At 42.0% G+C, this 15,115-nt stretch overlaps 1 protein-coding gene across 7 annotated transcripts in view; it reads left to right on the forward strand.

The window, feature by feature from the left end:
• The window catches only part of trak1a (trafficking protein, kinesin binding 1a), a 33,987-nt gene extending 20,732 nt beyond the window's left edge, over positions 1–13,255 (forward strand). For 5 of the 7 annotated variants that reach the window (XM_072394723.1, XM_072394720.1, XM_072394721.1 and 2 more), the window contains 14 exons: positions 133–209; positions 1,102–1,218; positions 1,395–1,495; positions 1,735–1,843; positions 2,142–2,220; positions 2,373–2,503; positions 2,609–2,683; positions 2,845–2,982; positions 3,084–3,160; positions 3,295–3,534; positions 3,774–4,102; positions 6,374–6,850; positions 7,963–8,065; positions 9,542–13,255. In XM_072394723.1, coding sequence (XP_072250824.1) covers positions 159–209; positions 1,102–1,218; positions 1,395–1,495; positions 1,735–1,843; positions 2,142–2,220; positions 2,373–2,503; positions 2,609–2,683; positions 2,845–2,982; positions 3,084–3,160; positions 3,295–3,534; positions 3,774–4,102; positions 6,374–6,850; positions 7,963–8,065; positions 9,542–10,604 — 3,090 coding nt within the window. In that variant the 5' untranslated portion in view covers positions 133–158 and the 3' untranslated portion in view covers positions 10,605–13,255. Of the gene's footprint in view, positions 1–132; positions 210–1,101; positions 1,219–1,394; positions 1,496–1,734; positions 1,844–2,141; positions 2,221–2,372; positions 2,504–2,608; positions 2,684–2,844; positions 2,983–3,083; positions 3,161–3,294; positions 3,535–3,773; positions 4,103–6,373; positions 6,851–7,962; positions 8,066–8,383; positions 8,481–9,541 lie in introns of those variants that run through there. The other 2 variants (XM_072394724.1, XM_072394725.1) reach the window with 2 other exon arrangements.
• Positions 13,256–15,115: the final 1,860 nt, after the last annotated feature.

Below are 15,115 nucleotides of genomic sequence, written 5' to 3' on the forward strand. Positions count from 1 at the left end.
TCAAAAAACACGGAAGATCACAGCTATTATAGATTATTTTATTTTGGAACTTAGTACTCGGCGCTGTTACTGAAATCCTGCTTTGGGAATTTTGCATTGCACCTTAAAATCCCCTTTTCTGCCTCCCTGTAGTGTTGTGTGCTGACAGAGTGGGCCAGATGACGAAGACCTACAGCGACATCGATGCTGTCACTCGACTGCTGGAAGAGGTAAGAGCACGAAGAGTCAGACCTAATAAAGAAGATCCCACACAGAGAACTGCGGCCTATTTAGACAGCCTTTAAAGCCATTCGGTCTGATGTCTCGATGCAGTCGTATAAAACACACGTTGCTCTGTGAGGGCCGAAGAGGGTTTTGATAACAGCATCATAAAACGTTGTTTCTAGGAGCTGATAGTCAAACTGACCTGATCTTCCTAAGCTGCTTAGTGACGGATAGAACAGAAAGCAGAACATCACAAGGCGAAACAGAATGATGTCACTGTCGAATGAACCATGAAAGCTGCCAGACAGCCACGCTGCTACTGTCTAAACATGGTTTTCAGAGATTTCACACCTTCAGCAAACCACCATAACTGAGAACTCTGCACTTCCTTCGTCTGGCGTCTAAATTCTAGATGATTCGTGACATATGATCATATTTTAGTGTGTTTTGTCTCTAATGGGAGTTTTCCACTGCCCAAGTTAGTTTGCACATACTTGCAAATGGGAGACTTGCTGTTTCTTACACAATAAGAGGTTGTGATGGTATTGCAATGTCTTTGTGTCTCCTTGTTTTGTTTTCATTAAACCTTCTCTTTTGTTATTGAGGTATTTGAATCCTGTCTAACATTGGGATGACAACAACAATATCGTACCCGTTTGTTTAATATGTTGCTGAGCTTGTAGATGGATGGTTTAATTCAGAAAGAATATGTATACTGTATATATATTAGTCTTCCTTTTATTTATAAGGTGGTATCAGTCTTGTGATCCCATTTGTGGCATAAAAGCCAATGAGTGTATTTTCCAAAAATTGTTGAATTTATCCTTTAACATCTCATGATTTTTAAAGTGGAACATTTTAAGCGATGCGCTAAACAAAAACCTCTTGTTTTTGCAGAAAGAGCGCGACTTGGAGTTAGCGGCACGCATCGGACAGTCACTGCTGAAGAAAAACAAAACTCTCAGCGACAGGAATGAAGTACTGGAGGAGCAAGTGGAGCACATACGAGAGGAAGTACGTGGCAGGAGTCTTTGTGTGTTTTAGTGCTGCTGTAATTGGTTGTGTTCAAAGGTGATATTGTTTGGGAGTTGTCTGTACGCACAAATGTGCACATCTTTGAGGTACTTGCATGGGAAATCATCTCCCCCTTTACTTTCACAAATCCAATGCTTTCGTTTCTACACTCGCAGGTGTCTCAGCTGCGCCACGACCTGTCCATTAAAGATGAGTTGCTGCAGTTCTACACCAGTGTTGCTGAGGAAAGTGAGGGGGATTCTGCCAGCTCCACGCCGTAAGCTTCCTTTCATTCCTTTCCTTTGGAACTTTCCTCACTGTGCTCTTTCTTGACCAGAATCCAAATCAAAAGTGGAAGGGCTGTAACCAGTTGACTGTGATGCGTGGGAAGACCATCATAAAATTGGACATATTTTAATGCATAATCAACATCATTTAAAAAAAAAAAAAGAAAGAAAAAGATAAAAAAAAACATGTTTATGACATAAAGCTCAACTCTCACATGTGTGCTCACAGCATGCGTCCCAGTGAGCCTAATGTGTCAGCTCCAACTATTTTCCCCCTGGACTCCTTGCAGAAGAAACTTCAAGATTTGGAAGAAGAAAACAAATCACTGCGCTCTGCGGTACGCACACACACACACACGCACACACACACACACACACACACACACACACACACACACACACACACACACACACACACAAGCTCCTGCAGATTTAATCCTGATCAGAGTTTACAGACTAAACTCTGATCTTGCATCACATACATGTACCTCTGGTCTCAGTCTGTTGAATGACTGTTAATAAGTCTGGGCAAGACTTTTTTTAATTAATTTTTTTTATAAAAATAATTAAGTTCTTAATTAAAATAGCCATGTTGTGGTACTGATTGGTAATGTGCGACTGTTTCTTTCTTTCCAGGCAAATCACTTGGAGACCGAAACGATCTGCTATGAGGAAAAAGAGCAGCAGCTTGTTAACGACTGTGTCAAAGAGCTGCGTGAGTATTTGACTGAGTGGAGTCCCGTTCCTTTCGCTTTCATTTTAACGAGGTTTGCCTCTTATCCCGTGTTTAAAAGTGCTGCTGCTGCTGCACGCAGGCTGCTTTTTAGCAGCTTTTGTCTTTGCATAACACCTTGCTGTTGTTCCCAGGTGATGCCAACCTGCAGATGTCCTCTCTGGCTGAAGATCTGGCCAGGAAGACGGAGGACGCCTCCAGACAGCAGGAAGAGATCACACACCTCCTCTCTCAGATTGTCGACCTCCAGAAGAAGGCCAAGCTTGTATGAAACCCCAGATATCTCATATGAAATATTGTACTGTAAATGCTGAATACTGGATCCAGCATTTTCACACTTGCTGACATATGTTGTCCCTGTTGTTGATAGTATGCTGTGGAGAATGAAGAGCTGACACAGCACTTGGGTGCAGCCAAAGATGCCCAGAGACAGCTCACTGCTGAGGTAAGACCTGCCTACCATAACCTCATGGCTGCATTTCCTCCAGCTCTAAGCCTTTTAAAGGAAAGAATATAACAAAAATCCTCTCATTCTACCTTTAAGTGCTTAGTTTTGTTAGTTTGTCCCATCTTCTCTTCCTTGATCCTTCCGTTCTCTTTGTTTAGTTGTGCGAGTTGCAGGACAAGTATGCAAAGTGTATGGAAATGCTGCATGAAGCTCAGGAGGAGCTGAAGAACCTGAGGAATAAGACTCTACCTCTCAGCACCCCGAGGCGTTTCCATTCCCTGGGCCTGTTCCCGATGGTCAGTTAAAGAGCTGTCGCGGTGCCTCAGCTCTAAGCACCTTTACTGTACACAGGATACTTTGTACAGGATACAGTTGCATCAGTTATTTTTCTTCTTAGGACTCTCTGGCTGCAGAGATAGAGGGCACCATGAGGAAGGAGCTTCAGATGGATGATCCAGATGTAGAAGAGCAGAGGTACATCCAAATCTGACTATTCTTAGAAGCAGAACATAGATAATACGGGGGCATCAGTGACTTATTCTTATATTATATTCTGATCTTTATCCATTAGTTCTGTGTTTATGGGGTCATATTTAATGTTTCTCCAGACTCCACCCAAAGCGAGTGTTCCAGACAGTGAAAAACCTCAACCTGATGCGTCAGCAGCGTTCCTCTGCCGCTCCCTCCCCCCTCAACATCCCAGGTTCCAATCAGACCTCATGCTTCACCTCAGGGCGTTCCAGCAGGGTGGGCACACCTCGCTCCAACTCCATTTATGGTAGCGAGACGGGAAGTGGGATCATCCTGGACAACAGGACGAGCAGTATACTGGAGGGTCCCGATGATGGGTATGGGCGGCTCTAACTCCCCCTAATATAGACTGCCATATATCTCATGGTTGGCTGTCACCTTATGTGATCAAACAAACTGCAGTGAATCTTAATCATCAGGGCTTAGGCTTTCATTTTTCAAGCAAAAATAAGATATCCCTGTGCAAATTGATCATTGATTGATGTTACTGGTGTTCCTCGTTTGCCATTTATTTTCTGTTCCTTCCTTTTCTTCCTTGCTACATTTCTCTCTCCAGGTCAGAGGACTCTAACAAGCGCCCCCCTGGTACTCCAGGGACTCCGGGCGGCAGGGACCTGGAGGCGGCCCTGCGCCGTCTGTCCCTCCGCCGTGACAACTACCTCTCAGAAAAACGCTTCTTTGAGGAGGAGAGGGAGAGAAAGCTGGCTTACCTCGCCAAAGAGGAGGAAAAAGGGGGCGGGGAGGGTAGCGAAGGCCCAGGGACCCCAACGGAGAGCCTGTTTTCGTTGTGCTCGCATCCCTCCATCGGAAGTGTCTGGTCGGGATATTCATTCACAGCAAGGTCCTACCTGCCGGAGAAGCTGCAGATTGTAAAGCCGCTGGAAGGTGATTATTCTTTTCAGAGCCACAAGTCCACTGATCCTCCCCATCACGAAAAACAAAATGATAATCTGAGTGAAAATGAGATTTCGAACAAAGAACCCCATCAAAACCAGAAGCTGGAAGAGATATCCAGTACCGTTTTGCAAAGTAGTCCTCAGAGTTACACTCAAATTTACCTGAGCCAGAGCCAAGCCCATCAGCACCAAAATCAATATTTACTTTTTCAAAACCACAATCAGTCCAAAGTCTTTCTGAGCGCGTCACTGGATCTTGACAAGCTGCGGAGGAGCTCCAGTTTGTTGGAACTTTGCAGCCTGTCGAGCTCCCAGAATCCTCTCAGAGCTCCGCTGGCTGTCGCCGCAGGCTTTCTGCGGGTATTGGAGCAACAGGAGGGTAGTTTGAATCTTCAGCACTCCTTTTATTTTAGGCATACACAGCCGCGCTGCTGGTTTGAAATATAGAATGTTAGACAGCCAAATATAGACACATTTTACTGGTTTAAGGAACTTGGTCTGTCAAAAAAGGAATTTATTAAACATAACCTATGCTGTGCACCCTTTTAAGGAAAAAATCTAGTTTGTGTTTTTCTGTTTGAAAAATTCAAGGATCATAATGAGGTATGAGAGTACCACCATAAAGGAATATGAAACTATACAGTTTGAAATGCCTTATATCTATTTGTCATATTTAGATGCTTCACAGAATACCAGTAAGTTTATGGCCTTTTTTTCCTCTTTATTATAGATGATCCATTATTATCGTATGCCTTTATTACCTTTTTCCCTTTTCTGAATTGATTGTGAAGATTGTAGAATTGAATTGTTGGTATATTATAGTTGCTATTAATCATGATAATGGCCAATATTTGTATTAATTCAAAACAGCGTTTTCTCTCCATATCAACAGCCACACCCTGATGTTGTTAACGTTTACGTATTTAAAGTGTAACTTTTTAAGGCTTTCATTCGTTTAAGCGGGAGGGACTTGTTTCATGTTTACTCTTTTCTGGCACCACCTAGTGTTCAAAGTCAGAGTTACAACCACTGACATGGTAGCAGTTTGACTACCATATAGAATGTAAAGGTAAGAAAAATAACTATACAAACGCATAATGATGGGAAATATAAAATAAGATATTCATTTGTGTTTGCCATGTAAAATAAAACGTTAGAGAAATTTTTTATTTCAAGTTTAGCGGTTGGATTGTCAGTTTAGATATGAGACATAATGTTGAGTCTTTCTCACATTTCTACAGATTTTTTTTATGTCTTCATAAGTTTACATCATTTGCATGACATCAGTCTTCACAGTGACAGTATTCAAACCTTTCTGACACCTGTAACATGACTGTCATGTACCTCTTAAAAGTCAGCAGTGTGCCTTCATACCGTCTGTACTGTCCACCCTGATCACCTCCCTTACGTTGGCCTTTCCTTTCCCTTCCTCGTTTCAGTTTTGTCTCTGCACTTTACTTCTTTTTCTGTTCAACTTGTGCATCTTCTTTGTTGATGAACTCCTGAATAAAATCTTACTAATTTTCTCACCTTCCCTTTCTCTCATTTTTCTGGTGTTTTGTTTTAAGTCATTCTACTGACATCTGCCAACATTTCTCCTCAGAAAACAAACCAGTGTCTGCAACTGAAATTAGACCATTTCACTTGATGCAACAAAACTTTGATTTGATAGAAAAATATTGCCTGCTTTGCCATGACATGCATCACCTGTATGTACGAGGGGCTCTTACATACTGCATGAAGAAATGTTGTGGCTATGTGATAATACAAGAATACATCTTTGTCTTTCTTACCTTTATGTGTGACACACATCTACCATGTTTTGTTTTTTTTAATTTTCTTACAGTAAATTACTTCCCTGCTCTTTTTAACATATTGAAAACATAGAAAATACCTTTTTTGAAGAGAAATTGTTCTGTATTATCTGCAGTATACTGTGTGATATTGTGGAAGAAAATATCTCACAGAGATTAACATATATAGTCTTCACAACCATATCACATTATCTGGTTGGTTATGAAAAGTTGAGCAGGGCAGCCTGTCCTGTGGGTTTGGAAAGACTGTGACCAGCATCCTCCCCTTTCTAAATTTACTTGCTCAGACGAGTCTCATTTAGTAAGAATGCCATAAACTGGTGGAAGCTTATTCATTTGTTGATCTTAAGGAATTAGAAACATGCAAATCTTCACCAAGAATGGCTGAAACTGCCTGCTATACAGTAAAAGCTTACTGAAGGAATTTGGTTGTTTGTGTTTTCCAGGTTCTGCCACACTCCATGCGTGGCAGCAGTTGGCTCAACCTCACATGGGTGCTCTGCTGGATCATCGGCCTGGTGTGGTCACAAAGGGCTTCCGCACTCTTGAGAACGAGCAGGAGCAGGAAGACGGATGGCAATTGGACCAACCAGAGGAAGATGAGGGGTCATGTGACTCATTTGCTGGCTTGTCAGAAGAGAGCTGTGCTCCAGTGGGTCTGCCTCGCTCTACCTCTACCCCTTCTGCCAGTTGCAATAGAGCTGCTGACAGCGATCACAACAGCCAACCCGAAGCGCTGAATGGAGCAACTTGTGGAGCTAAAGAGGCAGTTCAAGGAAAAGATGGACATGCAGCAAGCATGCCCCCTCCCCTCCTCAGCTCTTCCCCTTCCTTTCCTCTCCCCTCTTCTTCTGAGATGAACGGGCACGTTGACCTCAAGGAGCTCCAAGCCCTGCAGGCCAACGCTATGGACCGCATGCCTGGTGAGGGAGCCTCTTAGCAGAAGTCCCAGCACTGCGTCCGTCCTTACTTTTGTCTGAAGCATGGGGAGAAAGGGAGGAATGTGAAGATGAGGAAGGGTGGGAGGGTGAGGGGAAGGCATTCGCCGGACATCTGAAAGTCATAATGTGACACCCTTTCCTGCATGATCATATTCGTGTGCACAGCCAGCCGAGCCACCCGTCCAAGGAGCAGTCCGCGTGTGCGCAGCAGTCGAGCTCCATCAAGACAGAGTACATCTTTTTAAAAAATTCTTTAATTTACTACTTCTTCCTTCTCAGTTCCTACTTTTTTTCCCCACTGCCACTCTTTGCTTTTCAAATAGCCAATCACATTTTTTCCTGTCTTCAGCAGTGCCGATCATCTCAAATCACATATTCCAAAGTTGACCACTTTGGCCCGAATACACCTTAGATTGCAGTTAATTTTAAACTTAATTGACTAATTTGACTCTAAGTTGTATTAAGATCGGGTTCATTACAGAAACACCAATGCAGCAGAGAATGCAGATAGATATCTTGGCTGTATCCAGTTAATACTTGCTCTCATGCATGTGTCTATATCAGGTGTTATTAGTGCAGCTGTTCAAGTCATGTGGCTGCTTAATGTTGGTGCTAAACCTAGTGGCTCCGCTGTAAGGTCACCTTTGTACACACGCTGCTCCTACTTGGTCCAAATAATACTGTACACAGTTCCTCTCAACCAAGGCATGCTCAAATGTCTGTTACAGGTCATAGAGTCGGGACTGGTCTTCCGTGATAAAATGTTCTTGTACTTTGTGGATATTCAGTCATTTTCTTTAATATCTAAAATGTCAATGATTGAAATTACCCTCAGTCTGGATTTAGTGTAATGGGATCAGTTGATTATCTTTTTAATGATCATTGTAAGCAACTGAATTCTCCTTTTTAAATATCTGACAGACGGGTGGAAATTTGGGCGCTAATGTCTGGTGCTTCTGCTTGGGACGTAAACTGTGGCCTGTTTTTCCACTCTGTTTTTTGCAGTTCTTTCGCAGTGTTGTGTTGGGAACATTTTGTTGTCGGGACTAATGGCCTTTCCTTTTCTTTCTCCTCCTCCTGCCTCTCTCCATTAGTTAATTTCCCCGGGAAGTGTATGTCCCATACTAGCTCCACCTACACCTTCACCACCTGCAGGATTCTCCATCCGTCTGATCAGCTGACTTCTGTGTCCCCCAGGTAAATCCACACCTTAAATCTTTACATTCCTTTTATTTTTGTTCTTGCTTTATATAATTGATCCTTAAAAGTGCAGTTAGCATGATGGTAGGCAGTCGAATTACGGTTTATCTCTACCAAATGACACAGAAAGGGGAAGGCAGCGCTTCCCATTCGCAGCTCGTTAGCTTTGATCTACAGCTGCAGCAGATGGTAGTTTGACTCAGCTTCAAAGAAATGGCAGCAGAGTTTTTCCCTCATTTCCTTCCAAACCTGATTTTGACCTTGCAGAACTTGGCTCACACTCTCTTTGTCCCTGCTGTGTGATTGGCTTGACAGGTCATGTGATGAGGAAGAAGAGCTGGAGTTGTATCATATGGTTGTTATGGCTGAAGTAGAGCAGACCCATTGAGTGCACCTACGAGTATGCACATGGGTGAGAAGTGCATGGTGGTGCATCTTTAAAGACTCTGGGTGTGTGTGAACCACAATAACATCAGGACTTTGCTCTAACTCTGGTTGAGCTTTGCTAGCTGTAATGTGTTGGTAACTTGTTTATAGTAACATTGACTAACATCTTAGTCTCATTGCTAAAGGTTCTTGGCTGTTCTTAGTCACAGCCCTGAATGTGCAGTATACCCCCAACACCTCCTGTCCACGACAAGGCCCCGATGACAAGCATATTGGAACCTGATTGATGAAGAACGTTGTTTTTCATTAGTGTAGTGCATTCCTAAAAGAAATCGAGCTGTCACAAAAGCCTGAAGAGCTGCAATAAAACAATGTGATATTTGGTTTAGAATTTCCTCTTTTTCATCAGGAAAAAAAGCAGAAAAGAACCAGTTTTATCAAAACTTATTTTATTTTATTTTTTTAGATGTGTTTTACAAAGTCAAAAGGTTCAGCTGTTGAAGAAAATGGTCCTTTATCATATCTGTGTTTTTTACGACATAAGAAAAACTGAATGAACATCATCTACGTCTTCTAAGAGGTTCCACAATTCTTGCTAATTCTTGCTATGGCCAGAAGTATAGAAGTAAATTTGTGCCATTTGACTTCCTTTATCTACTTCCAAGATGAATGTAAAATAGATGTTTAATTCTAAAAAGATCACATACTGTTGATGAGCATTTTTCCCACCTGACCAAAGAGCCAGATAAAAATCATGTGATGGTACCCGAGTCTGTGCTTAGTTTCTGTTAAACATGTAGCTACTTATATCAGGGCTCTAATAATTAACCTGTGTGTTAAATCATGTGTAAGCCTTTGCTCCGGGTGACATGTGACAATTTACTCACCGTTCAATTGCTAAAACATGACATGGTTTATGTAATGCATGGTTGTACATAAGCCTGGTTGTGTTTCAGTTTTCAATCATTCTTTATTAGCAGTATTTCCTGATGACATATACAGTTGATCTGTTTCTGTACTCAACTTATTTTTCATTCTCCTCCTCTCCTCCTTTGTGTCTTGTCTCTTTTTTTCTTCCATCTCCAGCCCAGCCATGGCTACCTGTCACAGCAGCGCAAGCATCGGCACACCCACCCAAGTTCCCTCCCCTATACCCTTTTCAGCTCCACATACACCTTCCTACACCCCCTGCTGCACCCCACGCCGCCTCTCCCTTTCCCTCTCTCTTGCCGAGTCCTCCACCAATCTAAGGGACTCCACCAAGACCACCAGCACCTCTTTAGGCCTGGTGCGCCTCCTGCAGGAGTGTGGGATTTCGGCCTCGGTGTATAACCCGCGCAGCTGGGACCGAGCATTGGGCCCCAGTGGAGCTTCAACAATCACGGGAGGAGTTCAGGTGAAGAGGTGCACAGCGAGACCAGAGGAGAGTGAAGTCAGACAGTTTGTGAAAAGGCCAGACACCCTCCTCCTCCAGCCCTCCACTCCACCCAGCTCGCCTCACTCCAGATCTGCCTCCCCCACCACGACGCGTCCTGTGTTTCAGTTCAGCCCTCCCAGCGATGACCCACCATATTATGATGCCTTCCTCGCCTCCAAACCAGCTCGCACCATTCTACGGGAAGTGCTTAGTGATCTGGAAAAAGAGCAAGGCGGCCAGACAGACGATGATGGTCAAACGGAGATGACCAACCTCGGACTAGTGGACAAACTGAAACGTTTCCGCACACTTTCCCCTCTCTCCGCCTCAGTTTCATCTGGGAATACTCTGTTAGCCCCCTTTGGCTCCACTGGACTGGGGAGCAGCGCACTGGGAGGGGGGCTTCCGGGTTTGAATGCAGGACTGAGGAGGAACCGAAGCTACCCAGCCGTGGTAGGGGCCAGTATGGCTATGAAAGATCCAGGAGGCCCACCCTGCACACTCATACCACATCCAGTCCAAACCTCACAAACACAACACACAACACACACACAGGACAAAATGCCACCAAGTCACACAGCGGTTACAAGGGCCATACACATACCATACACTCTACATGCACTGGAAACGGTCACACCACAGACCGTCAGACAGAGACACAGCAGGCCAGACGGTGAATCTCAGGATTCAACAAGACACAACCAACATAATGATGATGGAGGAGGAACATAGTAGGTCGTAGTGAATTACATTACAAATCACACGTTTAACAATATTACTCATGATACATGCATTTATTATTTAAGAAGCCAAATACCATATTTAACTGCAAAACAATCATCCCGTGAAGCTGACCAATACAATCCATCCACAGGCTGACTGAAACAGTGACTCTTTACTAAGCAGTCTTCTGTCTGAGCAACACTGCATGAAGTGTTGGAGGGTTTCAATAAAGCTAGTAATGGCTGAAACTGTTACACTGTGTCATTCTCATACACTGTCAGGCCAGACTAATGAAGATGGACTCTGCTGCCTTTCTCTGTGTCAGTTTTTATTATATATTGTACTGTATATGCAAAATGATGTGGCATATAGTATGATATTAAAGGCCCAATCTGGTGGATGTAAGGCAGATATTTTTTCCCCATCAGCAGCTTTTTGGCCTCGTTTCTCAAGCATAAATAAGTGCTCTATCAAAAAAAAAAAAAAAAAAAAGGTATGTCGTGAATTTTACCCTGCGCTGATCTGAATATAAGATTTTCTTTGCTGTTGTTGAGACAATTTGGGAAGAAACTGGGGATACAAACTGTATTCCAGGAGCTCAAAGTCCCACACTGATGATACGAGATGTTACTGTTAATTTAGGACGGCCATATTACTCGTCTGTGGTCGTTCTCCATCAGAAAAAAAAAAAGGTAAATCCCATGAAGCATATTTTTTTATCAGCAACCTTCTTGATTGACCAACAGTACAAACATGTCTCTCTGGGCCTGTGCTTTGCTTTTTGAATTGGACACCTTAGAAAACTTTGCCCAAAGAGACTGCTGCTGTGTTTCATGTGTAATGTCATTTCAGTGAGGGCTCTGTGACATGAGCTGGCCTTGTTAAAGACATTAAAGGGCATCAGTCAACAGACCATCATCTTTTATTCAGGTCATCGTTTTTTAAGTCTGAAATTAAAATTAAAATTAAATTTTTTTTTTTTTTTATTGCACTACATTTTTAGTTGCTTGTATCTGTATTATTCTGCATTGTAATTGAATGATAGTTATACTATCACATAGTGTGACCCTGGAGATAATCTTCTACCAGCAGCCCCTTTCCCCACCCTCTGATTCTGTATTTTGTACTTTTGAAAAGAAAAAAAACCCAGATTGGGGCTTTAATATGTCCTCTCGCTGTGACTGAATGTTCTTACGTGCCTAAAGACAAACACACTTGTATCTCATTTGTTGTATTTAACTGATGTTTTGATTGGTCTTTTGTTACATGGTGTGCAGTAGAGTGTAAAGGGGACAGACAGCTGTCAGAGCACTGTGAGGAGGACACACCTGCAGGAAAGCCAAAATGTTCAGGTTTTCTTTTTTTTTACCTTCCCTTTGGTTCAGCTGTTTAAGACGGCGGGCAGCTGTGAATCTAGAGGAGGGTTTGACAGTCATGATCCAGAGAAAGACTTTTAAATAAGTATTGATCAGTATTTATTTATTTTCTTTACATTTTAAGTGTGCATCTTGTGTCCCCACAAATCAAATTCATACGCACCGACGCCCTATGATTTACTTTGTCTAGCGCTTGCGAGTGTGAAAATGTAAAGCATTGCGTAACCGTGAGATGAGTGACTTGAAACATTCAAATGTTGATTTTACTGTAAGAGCCTGAGCTTTTGTCTGCGCAGGTTGTTGCTGTTTGAGACGTTTTGGTGTCGCTGACCCAGTTTCAGTGTCTGCAGCTTGAACTCAGACTTTGATGCATGTTTCTGACAAGTCCACAAAGGGGAGTCCCACTCTGAACAAGTGATTGGAGGCTGTCCTGCTCAGTCTGTGGAGGTTGAACACCATTCAGTGTTCAGGCCTTGTGCTGACTTTGCACGTTACATCCATTAAAGTCTGCCGGTTCGATGCCGAGTTTCAGTTTGGACATTGTACCTGGACCAATGAATGGATAAAGTGAATGTGATGCTTGCAGAATTCCTGTTGAAATACTTGATGTGCAAGTAGGAGAGAATTAATAAATATATATATATACATATATATATAAGTAGTAAGTACTTGGCTATTTAGTGGAAAGCCTATGATAATTGCACATATTTAAGACTGTTTTTTTTCTTAATATTATTTTAAATGTTCATGTAACACTGACATTTGGAATTATTCTTTTTGGCGGGCTTCGTTGCAGTGGGATGCTGAACATTTCAGGCTCATTAGATTAATTTTCATTGAAAACAGTGGTACAGTTTGCTGTCTACACGTGGCAGTGGAACAACCTTTAGAAAAGAAACAATTTGCAGTATTTAAGAACAAGCAGCAAAACTGAAGCAAGAAGGAGTTGGTGTGTGTGCTTGTTAGTGTGAACTGTTTTGTGTGTGTGTCTCTTTCATCCGAATGTAAGTTATTACATTTATCCTGCTGTAGGGTCATGCATTTATGTACAGTATGTTAATTTAACATCAGTTTGAAGGGGAACTATTACTGCCTTGTAAATGTACGCAACACAGATAGACATGCTAACTTCTTAAAAAAAGATAAATGCAGAAAAATACATTAAGATTAGTTGTTTTATTTAGTATAATGAGGAGGACGTGGGGGAAAAAAGAGGCTGTTCTGGTCAGGGACTGATGTGTTCTATTTTACAGAACTGTCAATAAAATGATAAATACACAAAGATGGATGTGTTTGACTTATTCAGCAAAACTAAGCGTAATATTCACAGTACACTGTTTGTCAAAGTTTTGCTTGATTATTTAAAAAAAAAATTATTTATTTTTTTTTTAATTCTGTATCAAAGAAGTTCCGTTTTAATCTCACCTGAAATCAAGAAATATTGAATGGAATTATCGACTTCTTGCTGGACCACTGCAGCTCTCTGCATCTTTAGCTGGACCTCAGCAGCTGGACCACATGTTTCGTGATGAATAAACCTCTGAGTTTTCCTTTCAGTATGTTCAAACCCTCGTTCCACATGACGGCTCTGCTCCTTACTCTCTGCTGCCTCGTGTTCTGTTGGATGTTAGAAAGAAGAGGAAAAAACATCCAGAGTATCAGTCAGTTAGTGACCAACATCAGACACACAACATCTTTTGAAGCCTTTGTATAGATTTCCTTTATGCATTCTTCTGATAGTTAAAATGCACTTAGTAGGTTTAATTTTACATAGAAACTCCTGTATCGCCTGCATTTTTTATGCTTTATGAAACACATTACGATGAGTAAGAGTGTACGTATGGTTGAAAACTCACATAGTCAGTGTTATCGATAGTTGATTGTTGTCATTTATTTTATGTTAATCTAACTGTAAATAGATCTGCGTTAACAGTTAATCCAAATAATGAAATCACAGCTGAGTTACAGATTAAGCACATTATTTTACCATCATTTAAATTCACAGCCTATTTTTATGACTTATTGTGTATTTGTATGCAATGATATTTTAAATTTTTTTTTTAAAGCCCTTACACATGCAGGAAGTTTTTGGTAAAATACAGCACAGTGCTGTATTTTGCACTGATGCAATCTAAATTCTGTATGAACTACCTTTTAACCTTGTGTCGTGATGCTTAGTCATGAGCATGAACAGCAAAGAGTACAGGAGGGCAGGGAATTTTGTTGCGGCAATAATTGCACCTACAGTTTTCCTCCACAGGGAGGCGCTGTGTCCCAGCATGAAAACAAACCACTGCCTGTCTATGTCTTTTACCTCTGTTCCAGCAAATCGGGCTAAAAGGAAACGTGATATGAAGAGGGCTAAACAGCAGAGCAACAGAGAGAGAAAGTCTTTCTAAGTAATGCAAAGAGAAGAGGACAGATGTATATGCAGTGCTGAATAGTTGTGAAATGACCACACAGGCTCACTAATTTTGATGGCAGACTGGCAGGTGCGTTTGCTGCTACAGGGGAAATGAGAACATTCTGCAGAGCTGACTCAGCCACACCAGAAATGATACTTTCATCCCTGCGTCCTGCTCTTGTTCTCCTGAGCAGTTTGTTGCAGATATATCAGTAGCTTGGAAGATCAATGGCACCACCAAACTGAGGCTGTCCATGTTTTCCCCTTCAGTTGCTTGGAATGTTTACACAGCAAGACACTCTTGGGCACGAAGTAATTATCAGCAGCTTGGAAATTGGATCACTTCAGAGACGGGATGTGTGATCACGTGTGATCACGTGTGATATCCTCCTGAGGCAAAGCATGATGGGCTGCGTCCTTTCTGTAATGATCCTTAACACTGTGACTAAAAGTGTTTTGGCTTCAATAATTGACCTCAAATGCAGCATTGAGATCCTGAACTGGTGCAGACTCAGTGACTGCACTACTCTTACAATGTTTGGATTTTGTAATGTTTCACATAACTCTTCAAAGGTTCCCCAATGTGAAAAAAAACATTTTGTTATTGTACTCAAAAAACAGATTTTTTTTATCTTTTAAACATCCCGTGCTCACATCTCGGCCCATATTTCCTCTGAAATTTAGATTTGAGAAGCGCTCATCTGAAATGAGTTGAAAAAAAAAAGGTTTGACTGCACAAA

This window comes from Leuresthes tenuis, unplaced genomic scaffold, assembly GCF_036924035.1.
Source record: "Leuresthes tenuis unplaced genomic scaffold, fLeuTen1.0.hap1 SCAF_10, whole genome shotgun sequence".
Classification (NCBI taxonomy): Eukaryota; Metazoa; Chordata; class Actinopteri; order Atheriniformes; family Atherinopsidae; genus Leuresthes; species Leuresthes tenuis.